The sequence below is a fragment of the Pseudopipra pipra genome, chromosome 3 (assembly GCF_036250125.1).
Source record: "Pseudopipra pipra isolate bDixPip1 chromosome 3, bDixPip1.hap1, whole genome shotgun sequence".
NCBI classification, from domain to species: domain Eukaryota; kingdom Metazoa; phylum Chordata; class Aves; order Passeriformes; family Pipridae; genus Pseudopipra; species Pseudopipra pipra.
The window spans coordinates 113,079,254-113,095,612 of NC_087551.1; the positions used below are offsets into that span (position 1 = coordinate 113,079,254).

General features: G+C 42.0%; 1 protein-coding gene across 3 annotated transcripts in view; it reads right to left on the reverse strand.

Annotated features, from left to right (window-relative positions):
* PKHD1 (PKHD1 ciliary IPT domain containing fibrocystin/polyductin) overlaps positions 1-16,359 on the reverse strand; it is a 267,993-nt gene that overhangs the window by 103,004 nt on the left and 148,630 nt on the right. For all 3 annotated transcript variants that reach the window (XM_064650787.1, XM_064650789.1, XM_064650788.1), the window contains 3 exons: positions 10,354-10,531; positions 9,535-9,730; positions 1,123-1,188 (listed from right to left, as the gene is read on the reverse strand). In XM_064650787.1, coding sequence (XP_064506857.1) covers positions 1,123-1,188; positions 9,535-9,730; positions 10,354-10,531 — 440 coding nt within the window. The remainder of the gene's footprint in view (positions 1-1,122; positions 1,189-9,534; positions 9,731-10,353; positions 10,532-16,359) is intronic.

The window sequence follows — 16,359 nt, forward strand, 5'->3', positions numbered from 1 at the left end:
ACAAGTTCCCAAAGTATGAAAGATTTTTTAAAATGAGTGATCAACTCTTACAAGCTTGTTAGTGCTCAGAAAAGCAGGAGTCTTCCCATTCCAAGGGGTGACTAAGAGCTGCCTTGGAAAAGAAGCTTGACCAAGGCACGTGGCAACTCCAGCTCATTCCCCAAAGATTTCTTTTTCAGTTAAATCCAAAAGGGAACTCCTGAGCCTTAGGAAAATATTGGAATAAATTAGGTTTACAAAATGCCAGGTGCTTGACTTGCGCTTCTGTTTCAGAGCGCTAACAATCCAGGCTTCATAAATTAATTGCCCCTAAGTTTGTTCTGCCACCGAGAGAGGAAGGAAAGCCTTTAAGGGGAAATCTTGCACACTAAGTTTAGTAAATCCTAAAGTAATGCAGGCAGGGCCTCCCTCTGGAGGCCTCTACAAGCACCTACTTCTGTCCTACCACAGTAAAGGGAATTTTGGCATTTTTTTCATTGAGGGAGGCTTAACTGGGTATTGAAAACACAGGAGCAAGCTCATGCCTGAGTGTTGGAGGCTGGACCCAGCTCAGTAACATTGTGGAGTAGAAAAAACATCCATTGCCAACACAGGGAAATGCAAAGAAATTAAATCGTTACGGAGTTCCTTAAGGCTGGGTCTGTTTTTCCATCCCTTGTTTTTTCTGGGGGAAATACTCTGCAAAAATATCTCTAAATTCACTTAAAAGACTATTGTTATTAATACACAGCAAGGCAGCTATGCAATTAATACCAAAATTTGGAGGTTTCCCTTGCCTCTGGTGTATTTTTCTGTCTGACTCAACATGAAACTCTGCAGTAATGTCAGACCATGAAGCACTAAAATAGTCTGTAGTCTTACATTCTCCATGACCTTTCTGATCTGCCATGGTATTTCTTAGTAAAAGTTTATAGTCTTTTATACTGTGGAATCACACATTTATCTTGAGCAATGGTAGATATGGCTCAATGAAATGCTTAAATGAATACCAAGAATCTCTCTTGTGTTGATAGATGTGCAAAATATTGAAGCAAAAAACAGCAATTTATTCCTGAAAAAGCCATAAAAAAAGAAATGGTGTGACTCCCACATCAAGCCTTTCTGACACAGACTGTCACCCACCTGGGATAGGTAAAGCCACTCTTTCCTTCTCTTTCAGTGTGACCTGAATTAAGTCAGCTCCTGTGACTGAACACAAAGAATTTTAGGGAGTTACAAACGAACAGACACAAAAAAATCATACTAAATAAATTGCTACACATGAATTTCTGACATCATTATCCATTTCTTACAGAAACATTTTTTTAAGAGCTACTACACATGTTTTCTAAGCATTTTTTGTCCTTTTTTTTGTGCTTTGAGAAAGGATTAAACAAACACATTTTAATTTACAGATATGGAGGGTCTCAAGACAACTCATTAGAAATAGCCAAAAGAAAACATTCAACAATCAGAAATTCTAGGCTGGAACTGGAATCTCATTTATCCCGCTATAAATCCACAGCAGTTCTACCAACACAGGCAATATCACACCATTGAATGCATAATGTATTAACTGGCTCAAGAAGCGAATTACAGCTTTTGTTTTGTAGTCAGGTTTTGATTTTTTTTCGCCCCCAAAATCTGGTATCTGAAAGAGATGCTTTAATTAGTCAGACTTTATAGACTGGAGACAGGGCCCCTGTGTTCTCTGCCGTGAAAAGGGGTCAGTAGCAATTATCACAGTTGTAACCTTTGTGCCCGAGTATTGTCAGCAGGAGAAGGGCCAGGATAATGCAAATCAAAGAGGAGCAGGAGAAAGCTGCTTCAGACTCAGCTCAAATCCTAACTCCTCTTCATCTCCAGTGGCATATAAAGGCACTTCCTTTCAGTCACCAGACTGGAACAACCATAGGTTAAAATAGAAACACTCTGACAAACAAATAAATCTCCTGTCCTCTACCCAACCCCTTATGGTGACCCTAAAATGTTGTTGGAAGATTTTTTGGTGGGATGTAGAAGAATTGTATCAATGAAGCCATTGTCAGAACTTCCCTGCATTCTAGAACATGCCAGGAGCTTTCCTGTGTGTGTCTCAACCCACCGGGGGGATTTCATGCCATATTGTAATTTACTTACTTTATCTTTAAACAAGTCTCCGCACTTTTAAATTGCGAACCCCGTCCTTCCCCACCTCCCTCCTTTTCTCCCAGTGCAACTGAGCAAATTTAAAATAACTGAGATTCATTAATTTTAACTGTTCAATAAATTAGTATGAATAATCAAAAAACTTGATTCTTTCTGATAATTACTATTTGATGTCAGTTGAAAGCACTCGATTGAGTTAGCAGCATATGCTCCTATGCCAAATGAGGCTTCCATAATTAAATAGAAACTGATTCCATGAGGTTTTTCTCATGTCTGATTAATTAGTAATCAGGTGCCTCAGCCCTGTTCTTCAGTGGCACCTTCTCTCCCAATGGTAGCTGGGATCTGATCCATACATCAGTCAAGCCAATCTGCCCCAAATCATCACACAGAGCTCACAATGAACAGCATCATGTCCATCATGTGGCCACAAGGTGAACCTTTGAGGAGAAAGAATGACATGAAGACTAATTTAGTGTCTTTGGCACAGCTCATGTGGCTTTCAGGCAATACATCTCTGTGCACTTTTATGGTTACAGGAGTCAAAGCTGGTACATCATCCTTTGGAAAAGGAGAGAACCAAGACCTGACATTGTCCTTTTTTGGCTAAATATCTTTTGTCAGGTTTGTTGGGGTTTTTTTTTCTTACTTTTGCAGGCATTAGGTTGAAATTATCTAATTAAGGATATTTGTATTGTTCAGAGAAAATCTGTTCTAACTAAATCCTGAGGAGACATAAAATATGATCAATACGGTATATAGACCTCGTAAAGAGGTTCAATCCCCTTTCAATCATAGTGAAGAAAAGAACCATTAAGACTTAACTCAGTCCTATCCAGAGTCAGGGTAACAGCAAAAATTTCTCATATTGGAAGTGTCATCCCACCACAGAGTATAAAAATTCACACCATTTTAAGTCATTTATACTCTCCATGAGCGCAGGAATTGGGGCCAGAATATTCCACAGAATTCTTCACAGCCTTGTAACTTGCAACAATTATTTATATCAATGGGGTGCAAAGTACAATGGTTGTAAATCAGTCATGTTTTGTTGCCATTTCCCACAAATACTCCTAAAAACTGACCAGAAAAGATAAAGGCCTTGGGATTAATCAAGACTACAGTGGTATAGTCCTTCTGCTTGTTTTGTTTTGCTCCTGAGTCCGTTATCACTGGGTTTTACAGGACAGGAAGAGATACAGGCAATACAGATGAAGGACATCATTAGTAAACATTGAATTAAGGTGACTCTTCTCAAAATGCAGTTATAAGGCTCCAGGGTTTAGTTGTATAAAACCTTTATAAGGCTCATCAATTTTCTGCCTTATTACAGCTCCTCCTGGATGTTTGGGCTGTGAATCATAAATATAGGCCTTCTGGATGATAGTCCTGGTAACTTTCTCCTGGTTCAGGGCTCCTTGAGTGAACATGAAGGAGGAGCAACTCAGTCTTTTATCAGCTTTGCAGTGACTCGGAATTTTGCCTGTGGATATTAGGAAGGGCTGAAACGAGGATAAATGGCTCCAATAGCCTGACTTACAAATAACAAGCAGCTCCATGCTATTTAACATCAATTGGGCTAACATCCATCACTGGGAAATCAAAACTTTTTAGACAGCACAATCAACCACACAGTGAGACACACCTCTAGAAACTGGAGAACCAGGGAGACGGTGTTTTGTCATCCTCTGTGAGGATCTGTTACAGGAGATACCCAGAAATATGGTATAATGGGGACACCGAAGTGAGAAGAGATGTTAAAAAAATTATATATATACATATATATATATATATGTATGTATATATATATACACACATATATACTTGGGCTAATGGACATAGATTCTTGCTTACAGCAGATTAATATTTGCAGAGGCAGAGGTGAAGGCATGAAATTCCTCCTGCAGACATCCCATAGTCAAAATAGCATCCCTGACAGGGTTGTAAGGGCATTTCATCATCTTATTTCTCTAACTGCTACATTCTCTGGTCTCTCTGCTTCCATGCCAGAAGGGCAGGAGCTCTCCCACCAGGAGAAGGTTGTTTTTTCTCTGTGTGTCTGTTGCAAAAATTGAGCAACTGAGGGTGTTTAGCCTGGAGGAAAGGGATCTCAGGGGGGACCATATTGCTTCTACAACTACCTGGAAGGAGATTGTAGTCAGGTGGGAGTTGGCCTCTTCTCCCAAGAAACTTGCAACAAGACAAGAGGAAATGGCCTCAAGCTACACCAGGGGAGGTTCAGGTTGAACATCAGGAAGAATTTCCTCACTGAAAGGCTGATCAAGCATTGGAAAGAGCTGCCCAGGAGGTGGTGGAGTCCCCATCCCTGGAGGTGTTTAAGGAAAGACTTGGCACTCAGTGCTCTGGTCTGGTTGACAAGGTGGGGATCAGTCAAAAGTTGGACTCGATGATCTTGGAGGTCTTTTCCGACCTAAATGATTCTGTGATTCTGTGATTACAAAGGGCATGTCTTTACCAAGAACTGACATTTCATTCCATGGAGGCCACTGAGCAGCCCACATCTGGTCAACTGGCCCTTGCAACAACTGATATGCGGTGAGTTTTATCTGGCTGGAAGAAAAGACCCATTCCTGCACAACCAGTCCTCTGTAAAGAATTAACTCCATTCTTTAGGTCTTTAACCTTGGATTCTCCTTTACCCCCAAGCAATAAGGCTGCAGGAAATATCTGTGTTTATTTACTTTCTGTATTTTAATATTAGAAACAAACATTCTTAAGGGCCTTCTTTTCCTCCTATACAAAGCAATTACAGAAACCCACAGAGTCTAATGGAAGTGAGATCATTCTTTAGGAATCTAGAACAGACAATAAGTATAATCAAATTATTTTTTAAGAACTATGGGAACTGTAAACCTGCTTCTGACACAGCAGTAATATGACGTTGAGCCTCAGGCCCTCTTAACAATTCACACATGAGTTACTTGAGCAGTCAACGGGATGACCCATCTCCATAAAAGTTGTGTCTACTGAAAAATGTACTTGGGGTAAATAAAAAGTTTGATAATCCTTTCAGTGATGTTTTCAATAATGTTTGTGTTCAGCCCTTCATTTTAGAAAAATTAGAAAAAGCCAAGAGAAATCTGGATGTGCAGGAAGCCAACTCTTTGTTTCATTCCAAAAGAAATTGGTTCAATCATTTCAAAAGTGAACAAGAGAGAATCAACATCCCTCTGGTTTTTAGCCAGTTCCAGTATTGCCCAGAGACCTTAACCAAGGAGCAGTACCACACTGTGGCACCATATGCTGAAATTTGTAACAGACTTAAAAAAGCTAATAATGTTATTATTGCAATTTACACAGGATATTTCTCCTAAAACTATCCCAAATGTCCCAGTGTGATGTTTCTTTTCACCATTCTTGTTACAATAAGTGGTCTTTTTTTGATGCAGCATGGTCGCATCATGTTTCACGCTCCTCAAACATGGTTGAGCAATAACCCATCAGTGTTTTGGAGAGTCACACACAATTTCAGGGCCCATCAGTGACCTTTGAGGAAGGTTTCTTAAGGCAATGGGTGCCTCAGAGAAAATCAGAGTGATGCTATGACGGCTGACCCACGTCAAAGCAAAGCTGATGATGTAGAAATGACTGGCACAGGATCCCTCAATCTTCCTTGTCTCCCCTTCATCCAGCATCCAGCAGGGACATGGGGTTATATGCCTTCAGTAGCAAATCCTTTAAAATGGTCTGAAAAGACGATTTTCAAAGGGACTTATGGGCTGGTTAACAGTTTCATGTGCGTAGGTAGCAGTGACTCCTTTGTTAATAGGATCATTACCCACATAACAGAAACATTCTCCATTATTATTATTTCTCCCCATTCAGCACCCTCTGGATTCTCCAGTGCCCAAGACTAATTTGCAAAACTCTGAGCATCAGTGCAACTTAACTCCTTTAATCCCCTCCATACGGTCTATTTTCTCGCCTTTTGTGTTAGACAGACCTTTTTGCCTCCCCCAAAGATAAACAAACACTTGCATGACGCCAGGCAATTTCGGATGGAAAGGGCATGGAGAAAGCCCGAGCCCAAACGAGAACTGCTGGCCAAGGTGGCTTCATTCAGCTGCCCACTTCGTTTGAATAACAATATCTTCTCAGTCACGGGGTTTTCCCTCCTCTTCTCCCCCCTTTTCTCCCCATGCAGACGTGAGTAAAAGGCTGTGTGAATTCAGGAGCCTGCTCGTGAATGAGCCGGCATCTGATCCGTATTTACCGACGTTAATTTTGGATGTAATGCACCCCTGCCACTTCCCCACAGTTTGCCCTAAAAGGCTTTCTGACAGGCACAAAAGCGGCGGGTCAAAAGTAAGTTGACCCCTGCCAGAATGTACAATTATTGCAAAGAGGTGGTAACACCAGCAGCTGTCGAAACCCCACCGGCACGGCGAGGAGCTTCCAAAAGTCGCGGGGATGACTAATAGGCTGGAGCGCTCCCCTCCGCCCTGCGAGAGCCCGCGACTTCGGGCAGGAAGAATTATGGCCCTCCCGAGCAGCTGCAATAATTGTCTTCCCATTGTCCCTCGGCCACCCCCTACAAGTGCCCATTGTGGGTGCGGAGTCAAGTGATTATATGCTTGGGCTGATGCTGTTTGCGCCCAGCTGCCCGACCGCTGACACACGAGCGCGGAGAGGGGGGACCCGCGTCTGCTAGACGGGACTCCGACATACCAGACCTTTTACATAAGTCAAACAGGAACAAATGACTCTTTATCAGCCCCTTCTCCCTTTGAAGTGGCGGCTGCTTATAGGCCCTTACAGCTTTTCCTCCTTAGCCCGAGCAAACATCCTCCTTTTGATATGCTACATGCTCATTATCTCTGCCCCATTTAATGATTTTTGATTGAAGGGTGGCAGCGCGGTTGCCAAGAGGGTAGTTAAAGAGGCTCCACGCAGGCAGGACAACAAGAAAGGCTTTCCTTGTGCAGCAGCCTAAATTTGGAGTTTCTTAACAGTGTGTTCTTGTTCTTAGCAGCAGATAAGGGCTGAGCGTGAAATTCTTAATTAAGCAGTAAATAGAGAGTGGGGTGTCAGCAGATGCAGCCTGTAGCCATGGAGACCAAGGCTGATGAAGGAGGGAGCTAAGACTGCACGCCGGCCCGGGGCTCGGGCATGACTGACAGCTGAAGAATCCGACAAAGCTTGTAAACGGGATTAATTAGTTGGCTAATTATTTCATATAGCTAAATGTAAAGAAAATATTTTAAAACACCACAAAAAAAAAAAAAAAAAAAAAAAACCAGCTTGCAGAGTTAGGTAGGAAGATGGTGTGAAGGCCAGACCTTCAAGTGTTGTCCTCTCTGGGTAGGTGGGTGGACTGGTGGGTTTTTTAAGGCCAGAAGGGACTATTGTGGCTTGACCTCCTACAGAGCATGAATCTCTCCTCCTGAGGTTCCTAATAGCTTCTCTCAGAGCTGGAGCATATTTCTCTGAAAAGATGGCCAAGCATCATCTAAGGACCCTGAGTGATGGAAAGCCCACCACATGCCATGAGTCTGCTCTGCTGGCTAACTATCCTCACCCTCTCAACCTGCACAGTGGAGGCTGGAAGGGAAATAAAATGGCACACCAGGGCTGAGAATCCACTCACTTTGTTTCAGACTTTCACCCTACACCAACAGCATAGATATGAGGTACCCAACACTGAATTATTGATCTCACTCCTATAAAAGCCCTCGCTGAAAATGTTCACAGCATGAATTACACATATTAGGTGTTTTCATAATTTTCCCCTCGTGTACTTTGGATGATTGTTTCTCTATTAAAATGAGAAACAACAACAAGCTCTTCAAATAATAAAAATCAAGAAGAAAGGAGAGAGAAGGACAAGAAAGTATCAGTGATGCAAGAGTGACATATCCCAGTCTTCCCAAGACTGTCATCTCCTCTATTTTCAACAGCTGAGGCCAAGATACAGATGTCATCTTCTGAGCTTTCCCAGGCTTCCCTGACAGTGCAATTCAGGATATGCAAACTGAGAAGCAGTCAACTTTTATATTTGAAAGAACAAATTTACACAGTTAGTAAACTGAAATAATAAAACTTTTTTTTCCTTTCAGTAGATACTTGTTATGAACTTGGGCAAGGCTTAGACTCAGCAGCTAAATTTATAGTATATATAACTGTACTATATCTAAACAGGGCCAGGACACAGAACTAGGACCTGGACCCCAATATACTACATGGTTATATTGCTGGCCAAGTTCCTGGCAGAGCTTCAGCCCAAACTCCCAGATGGTGACCAGTATGGTTTTGGAGTTAGCACAGGACAGAGATCTTTTCCAGCTTGAAACTCGGATGTATCTAGCCTGCTTTGAGAGCTAAAATGTTCAGCTGCATGGACACAAGCTGTGCAGTGGCAACTGGCTGTAGGATGAGAGGTGAATGAAGGATGTGTGATCCTCAGACTGAGGTTAAGGTGTGAGCTTCCCATTTCTCCAGAAAAGTACACAGGATGATTTTCATTGTTCCCAGGCTCAGGGGTTTGCCTGTCCTCATTCCAGCTGTGTTTTCTTCTTCATTGTCCCAGTGATTGTTCTAGTTGCTCATTCCTAAAGAGATCCTACATGAGAAAGCAATTTACGTGCCATCTCATTAGTGCAAATCAAGGGAAATTCTAATGGATTAGATGAGTGAAAAATTTTCTTACTGTAAAAATCATCATCTTTACTTTCGCTGTGTAACCATCACGAAGGATTTCTCAAAGACACCAAAATATTTTTGTGATTCTGGGTTCTACTATTACTAATAAAAGCAACAATCATTGCCTTGCTTTTGACATACAGAGCTTAGATCCTTATAAAATTATTTGCCTGAGAATGGAAATTGTGGAAAATGTCCAAAATTTAAAAGTATAAATGAAACTTAAATAAGTATCAGTAAAATATCTGATTTTTTTTTTAAAATGACCACCACTCTTCATGATCTAGCATACAAAGCCAACATATTCAAATGTAAAGATCTAGATGTCTTTGGCACTTTCCAGTCCTAGGAAAAATTCTCTCCCATTAATTCTATTGCCTTCAGTGGGCTCAGCTTATTTAGATTGCCCATGATTTATTGATACATGTGACATAGGACCAGCTGACATCAGAGTGGAATTTAATGCCTTTACCTCTCAAAAAAACCCAATTCCAATACAACTGATATCTCATCACCCACTATTTATGATGCATTCCTTTTGTTGACAGATCAGGCATCAGATTGATCAGTTAGGGATGGACCTGATGTTCATTTATCTATTTGATTAACACTTTGGAGGAACTCTCACCAATTGAAAGGCCATTGAAAGATGGCCTTTTGTATATCTGGAGTTCAAATTAAAAAAGCATCAGCTCTGTGATCATTCTTGAATAAAAAGGGACATTGCAATCCTTGTATTGCACTTACCCAAATAGGTCAGCTTCCCCAGTCTGCTGTCAAGGTACCAATCACAGCTCCTGTGTTGTCCATATGAAGGCAGAGATTGGAGTGACTCTCCAGTCCTTGTCCCACAGGACACCACGACCTCAAGATGGGCAGGAAGATCCTGGTGTTCCACCAGTAAGTAATTCCCAGTCTTGAAGCTGCTAAATGTCACTGAATACTAGAGAAGAGGGAACCAAAATAAACACACCTGAGTCTGTGATTAAAGCTCCATGGAGTGCAGTATAAAGGGGTAAAGAGGATAGTGCTCCTCACAGGCAACATATTCTTTTGCAAAATATGTGTTGAAAACAAGAAGAGCAACATAAAATTAAACAGAAGATGATGGTAAATGCAGAAAAAATCAACTCCCCTGGTGCAGAGGAACAATGTCTTGTAAAAACCATACTTCAACATGAGTTAATGCAGTAAAAATCTCCATGATTCCTAAGCACCACACTGAACTTTCACCTAAGACATCTGAAATCATTAAGAGTTCAAGGCCAGGCAGGACAGGGCTTGGAGCAACCTGTCTAGTGGAAGGTGTCCCTGCCCATGGTAGGAGAGTTGGAACTGGATGGTCTTTAAAGTCCCCTCCAACCCAACCCATTCTATGATTCTGTGATCTTCCTGCTCCAATTTACTACTGAGAGCTTCGGGTCATCTTATCTAAGCCTATAAATAGAGAGAGAATTTCTCAGTGCATTTAACAAATTTTTTCTTCTCTCTGCTCAACCAAAAATACGAAAGCATGATTATCTCTTCCAGATACAATTTTGAAATTATAAAACATTCTGGTGTTACCTGGAGCTGTTTGCTGACCAAAGGGTTGTCAAATGTCAATGTGTAGGTCTCTTTATCCAAAAGGAGAACCACCCAGCCATACAGGTTTGATAAAGTATCAGGGACATAATTGACTGTGGTTGTCTTATTCCTACTGTCAGTCACAGTTAAATTATAGGGAATGTCTGGAGCCTCTTTTCTGCAGAAAACAAACAAACAAACCAACAAAAACCCAAAAACTACATTTTTACACTGAACACTGTCATTTTGCAGCCTTTACAGTTCTATTTTTATTTGAATTACAATGGTTATGTAGGATCTGTCTTAGAATGTGACTTCATTTTGTAATTCTTTATAAATACCATAAGAAATAATCTCTGTTTCAAGTGCTGTAAAAAAAGAAAGAGAAAAAGAGAGACACAGGTTGGGGGAATAAAGTCAGAGAGGAGCAAAGCTGAGCAATGGCAACAGTCAGGGTACAAACTCCTACACTGTCAGAGTATTTCCACATCCATCAGATTCATGGGCCTCAGGTTCAGCTTTTAGGATTTTCATGACATTTGACAAGAGTCCCTGGTTAGCCTCATCCCAGGCTGAATGGGGCTCTGAGCAACCTGGTCTAGTGGAAGGTGTCCCTGCCCACAGCAAGAGGGGTTGGGCTGGATGGTCTTTAAGGTCCCTTCCAACCCAAACGATGCCGTGATTCCTCACTCACATTCGAGTGATCAAAAGTTTCACTGAGACTTAAGGCGCCAAAATCTTGTGTAATTCAACAATCTGCTCTTTGTCTGCACTACGAAGCTGGGGCTGCCACAGACTACGAAAGTCATCACAGACTGGATGAGGTTATAGTGCAGCAGTTCTTCTGAGCATCTAAATGAGAACTCAACCCCTTTTTTGTTAGGACTTTGCACAGATTTTGTCAAATCTAGTCAGAGAAAAATACCCTCACTGAACACATCAACAGTAGTAATGATATCAGAAGTGGCCATGAGCCCTTTTGATTTAAGGCCTCTGGAGACTCTTCACAGTTTTGGCATTTGAGCTGACACTAAGCCTGAAAAATCTCCTCTCTTAAGCATACCTAAAATGCTATTTCTCATTATTTGGAGTATTACCCTACAACTACACATGTCATCCTATTTCCCAACCTTCCAGACTGGATAGAGCTTATTTATCCAGGGCAGATATTGCTAAAACTCATGTCATCCTGCAATTTGCCTGTCTGTATTTGCAGTTTTTGGCTGGGCTTTTTTTCCCCCTTAGTGCTTTGGAGACAATATAATATTACAATAAAAGTCATCTTGCAGATATTTTTTCTTTTTTTTTTTTTTTTAACCAGTTCTGAGATTATTTTTTAAAAAAAATTTGTTATTCTAGTGTCACTTTGGTAAAGGGCTTTCTGGTTACCCAGAAACATTCAGCAGAGAAGCAGCAATGGCAAAGAGAAGCATGAATCAGCAAAGAATCACTCAACCAGAAGATATTGGCAGACCAATGAAACTGGCTGTAAGGAGTTTATAAGGCTTAAACAGCTTTTGTACTACTAATAAACCTCCTCTTATAGGCATTAACTGGACCAGGATATTAGGCTGCTAATTAAGCAAGTAAACGACAACAAGCACATTATTGCCACAGTTATCAGCACCTGCACAGGTATTCAGGAAAACAATTCCAGCAGCAGAAGCACAACACACATAATGTCGAGAAAAATTAAACTCTCCTGCACATCAGAAATTGCCTTATTGAGTTACAAAGGTGCCCAACACCACAGCAAGTGACAGAGACTCAGAGACACCCTCTCTGCAACATAAATCCACATGGTCTTGCTCTTTACTCATTTTACTTTTCATTGCTGGAGAAGTCTGATGAGACACTTGGAATCACTTTTATCAGGGGACCCTCCCCAGTACTTCCAAGAAAAGTAAAGACAGAGAAGAAAGCCTGGAAGGGACAATCCTGCTGGGATGCAAGACACCTGACTGATCTGTCAGAAAGTTAGGATACAATTCCACACTAGCCATGTAGATTCACTAGCTAATGAATGGGAATGTGAATTCACTAGCTAGTGAATTAACTGTGAATCCAGTTATGTTGGAGTCCAATGCCGAGAAGACCCTACATAAACATCTTAAACCAGACAGCTGCCTTCCAGATGGCTACAGTTAAGTGAAATACATCTTCCCCTGCGTGCCTACTTATAACAGAAAAGGTATAGAATCACAGAACCATTTAGTTTGGAAAGACCTCTGAGTTCATTGAGTCCATCCACTAACCCAGCACTGCCAAGCCCATCACTAAACCATGTCCCCAGGTGCCACAGTCACATGTTTTTTGAACCCTTCACTTATGTCACTGTGTTCAGTCAGGCAGAGACAGGACAGGGAATCTTCCGGATCTTGTCCTCTCTCCCTAGATTCCAAAGCTAGGATAGACTTTTGACTGCTTCAGACACTCCCAACTTTTCAGTTAATTTTTCTTACTCTTTAAGGTGGAGACACAGAGAATTTTTAATTTGAAAATGCCATTTTTTACGCCAGAAAGCCTTTCTGAGTAAGAAAATTTTATGTGTTATCATACCATGATAGTCTGGCTTCCCTGACCTTCACCTGGAAGTTTGCTCCTGACTCAGGAAGGAAAGGGAGCAGGAGATATTTTATGGCCTGAAATCTCTGGGGTTTTCTTGACCTGGAATGCTGGTCCTTGTCTTCTGCATACCTTGCTCGAGGTGTTGTCACCTACAAACACTTACCCTGCTCTTCACAGACTGCTCAGAACACCAAAACAAAAATTTGGGGAACCCGGAAAACTTTGCCCCTGGAAAAGCACTCCCCTGGAAAGGATGTCAGTGTGCTTGTTTTGTCACCTATATGCCAAACAGACACCAAAATGGAAGTACCCTACTAATGGAATTACCAGCCACAATTAGCACCATTTCCATTTGCCCTAAATAGCCAGCGATTTCACTGTGCCCTAAATAGCCACCAATCTACCTCTCTTTAATGCTAATGAAGCAGAGTAGCGCTGGCACACGAGTATTTCTAATTCAGAGGATCCGAGGGAGCCGGCACGCATCATTAGCATGGAGAGCTTCATTATCAGAGGAAAGAGCCTTCCCCTGAACTTCCTCTGGCTTTATTTGAAAGAAACTAGGAGGCAATGGTCTTAATGCAAAATTAACCCTCGCTTTAAACTGCTGGAAGCCTTTACAAACTGTAAGGGGAAAAAAAAGGATGACTCACTGAAAAGGCTGTATTTTTATATCGAAGCAGGTTTCAATTAAGGAGCAATTTGCTTTAGAAATATGGCAGGATTACTGGATAGGGCTTTACAGTCTGAGCCACAATTTACCAGTTGTGACTATATAAACTGTTATGTAATTTAGCTCAAGTGCATTGTGCAGAACTGCTCGACAGAGATGAGCCACAAAGGATTTGTTAAACCAATCAACAACATGGAGTAGAACAAATATTAACTCTCCTGTTTATGTTTACCATTAACTTATTTATCCTGAGGGTCCATATCTGTGTGTATGAAGGCAGGTTCCGTGTTTAGCTCTAAATACTTTCTGTTTGTGTAATAATCCATTATGTTTATCCCTCTTCAAAAACAGGAAACAATATAGCATTGAACTTCAAATGGGACACCAAATGTTTATATCAATGGTCCAGATTTATTGCTGGCCAAAGGGAGGCTAATTCCAAATTATGACCATACCAAACACTTTACAGGTTTAATGTTGGGCCCAAAACCAGTTCAGCTTATTTTAATTGCCAAGAACTAAGGATTTTCAGCTGTTTTCAGTAAGTGTGTGTATCTTTGCTGAGATACCAAGCTCATGATTCAAATCTGCCTTGCGTTATGAACCCTTACCAGCAGTGATGTTTTTTCATGCATGGATCTTTTTGGAAATAACCAGATATTTAAGAAACCACCATGGTCTGAATTTGAAATAAAATAAGAATTGAGATAGTATCTCAGAAATAGAAACAGTTGTGACTGACAAGCCAAGGCGGCTTCATTCAGAGTAGCATCTCAGTTTGCTACCCCTGACTTCCTAACTCCTCTTGTTCTTATATGAGTTCCCCAGCTCCTATAGTTTACAGGCTGGTCTTCTCAGGACAATTAAAATCAGATAGAAATTTTGAGCTGGAATGCAGCTCATCAACAAACAGTCCAAATATTTCTGCAGTGCAAGCATAGTAAAGACTAAAGGAGGACCAGTTGGTCACTCCGCTTTTCCCACATTGGGCAGAGCTCAGAAGAATTTGAAGTGGATCTGAAAAAAATCCAGAGACAGGTGCTCTGGGAATGCTTTTACTGTACCTCCATTACTCACTTGCAGTCCTCCACCAGTTAATAACACCTGCAATGCTGCATCCAGCCCTGGGGTCCACAGCACAGAAAGGACAGAGACTGGCAGAATGAGTCCAGAGGAGGCTACCAAGGTGATAAGAGCAATGGAGCAACTCTCCAGTGAGGGAAGGCTGAGAGAACTGTGATTGTTCAGCCTGGAGGAGATTCCAGGGTGACCTAACTGTGGCCTTCCAGCACCTGAAAGGAGCCCACAGGGAAGATGGAGAGAGATTTTTGACAAGGGCCAGGAGTGACAGGACAAGGGAGAATGGCTTCTCAGTGACTGAGGGCAGAGTTAGATTAGATATTAGGAAGAAATTCTTCCCTGTGAGAGTGGAGAGGCCCTGGCACAGGCTGTCCAGAGAAGCTGTGGCTGCGCCATCCCGGGAAATGTTCAAGGCCAGGTTGGACCGGGATGGAGCAACCTGGGATAGTGGAAGGTGTCCCTGCCCATGGCAGGGGGATTAGAACCTGGGATAGTGGAAGGTATCCCTGCCCATGACAGGGGGATTGGAACAAGATCATATTTAAGGTCCCTTTCCACCCAAGCCCTTCAATGATTCTATGAATCTATGTTTTTAGGATTAATAACATGTTAGGTTATGACAGGGAGTCCCAGCCGATGTATCTGACTCAGATCTATCCAGACCATGAGAAACATCCAACCAACTTGCCAGATTTCTCCTTCCAAGTAAAGAAAGTGTAGGGCTATCACATGTTGCTTCAATGGTAAATTTATCTCCCTGCACCCAGAAACACCCCAGGTTATGGTCAAGTTGAGGGGGAGGTCTTGAGGAAACATCTTGTTTTGTATACTCATGAGCCTGTGCAGGATCTGGCTTTGTTTCCCATACATGTCTGTGGGGTAAATGGAAAGGGTTCCTCCAGTGGGAACCAAATTTCTCTTGTCTGTTTTGGTGAGATGTCTGAGATGACAGAAATACAGCACAGTAAGACCTGAACCTCTGAAGCTGAGCTGATGAGTTGGTAAGTGAACAGCCAAGAGTAAACAATTTAGTATTTGCCTCCCATTTTATGGCACAGGAGCCCTGAGAGGGCTGGGTTATGAGGGCAAGTGAGTGTGTAACCTGCCCCATGTGTGAGCACAGTCATGTACACAGGGAGGACACAGGAGCAGAGAACAAATGAGCGTATGCACATTGAGAGAAGGGTGGTTGTCAGGGTGTTTCATAGCAGGTGGGTGTTCATCTGAAGGCACCACAGCAAGTAAATACCAAAGGAAAAGCAGCTGGAGCAGCCATTTGAAGTGTCTTCAAAACTCAAAGCCACAGAGGTAGGGGCTACACCATTTCTTCCTCACCAAAGCAGCGGCTGGTTTGCATCAACTCAAAGCACACACGACAGGAGAGGCTGTTAGACTAGATTTAAGAATTCAGGCTGTAAAGAAGAAAGCTAATATTTTCCTCCACAGTAGACCAGAGAAGAGGGAAGCAATGAAAGGCTTGAACTACAAGACTGGTGCTGAGCAAGTCCCAGGTTTCCACGGTGAGAAATGGAAAGCAAATGAAAAGGGACCAAGAGGAAAACTTCCTCCTGGTGTGCCGAGTGTTTGGAGTCCCCTTTGCCGCAAGGTGCTGCCTGGCTGCAGATTATTCTAATGCTCTCCTCTTGTGAAAATTATGCATAATGTGAAGAAACTTTGAAAGTCAC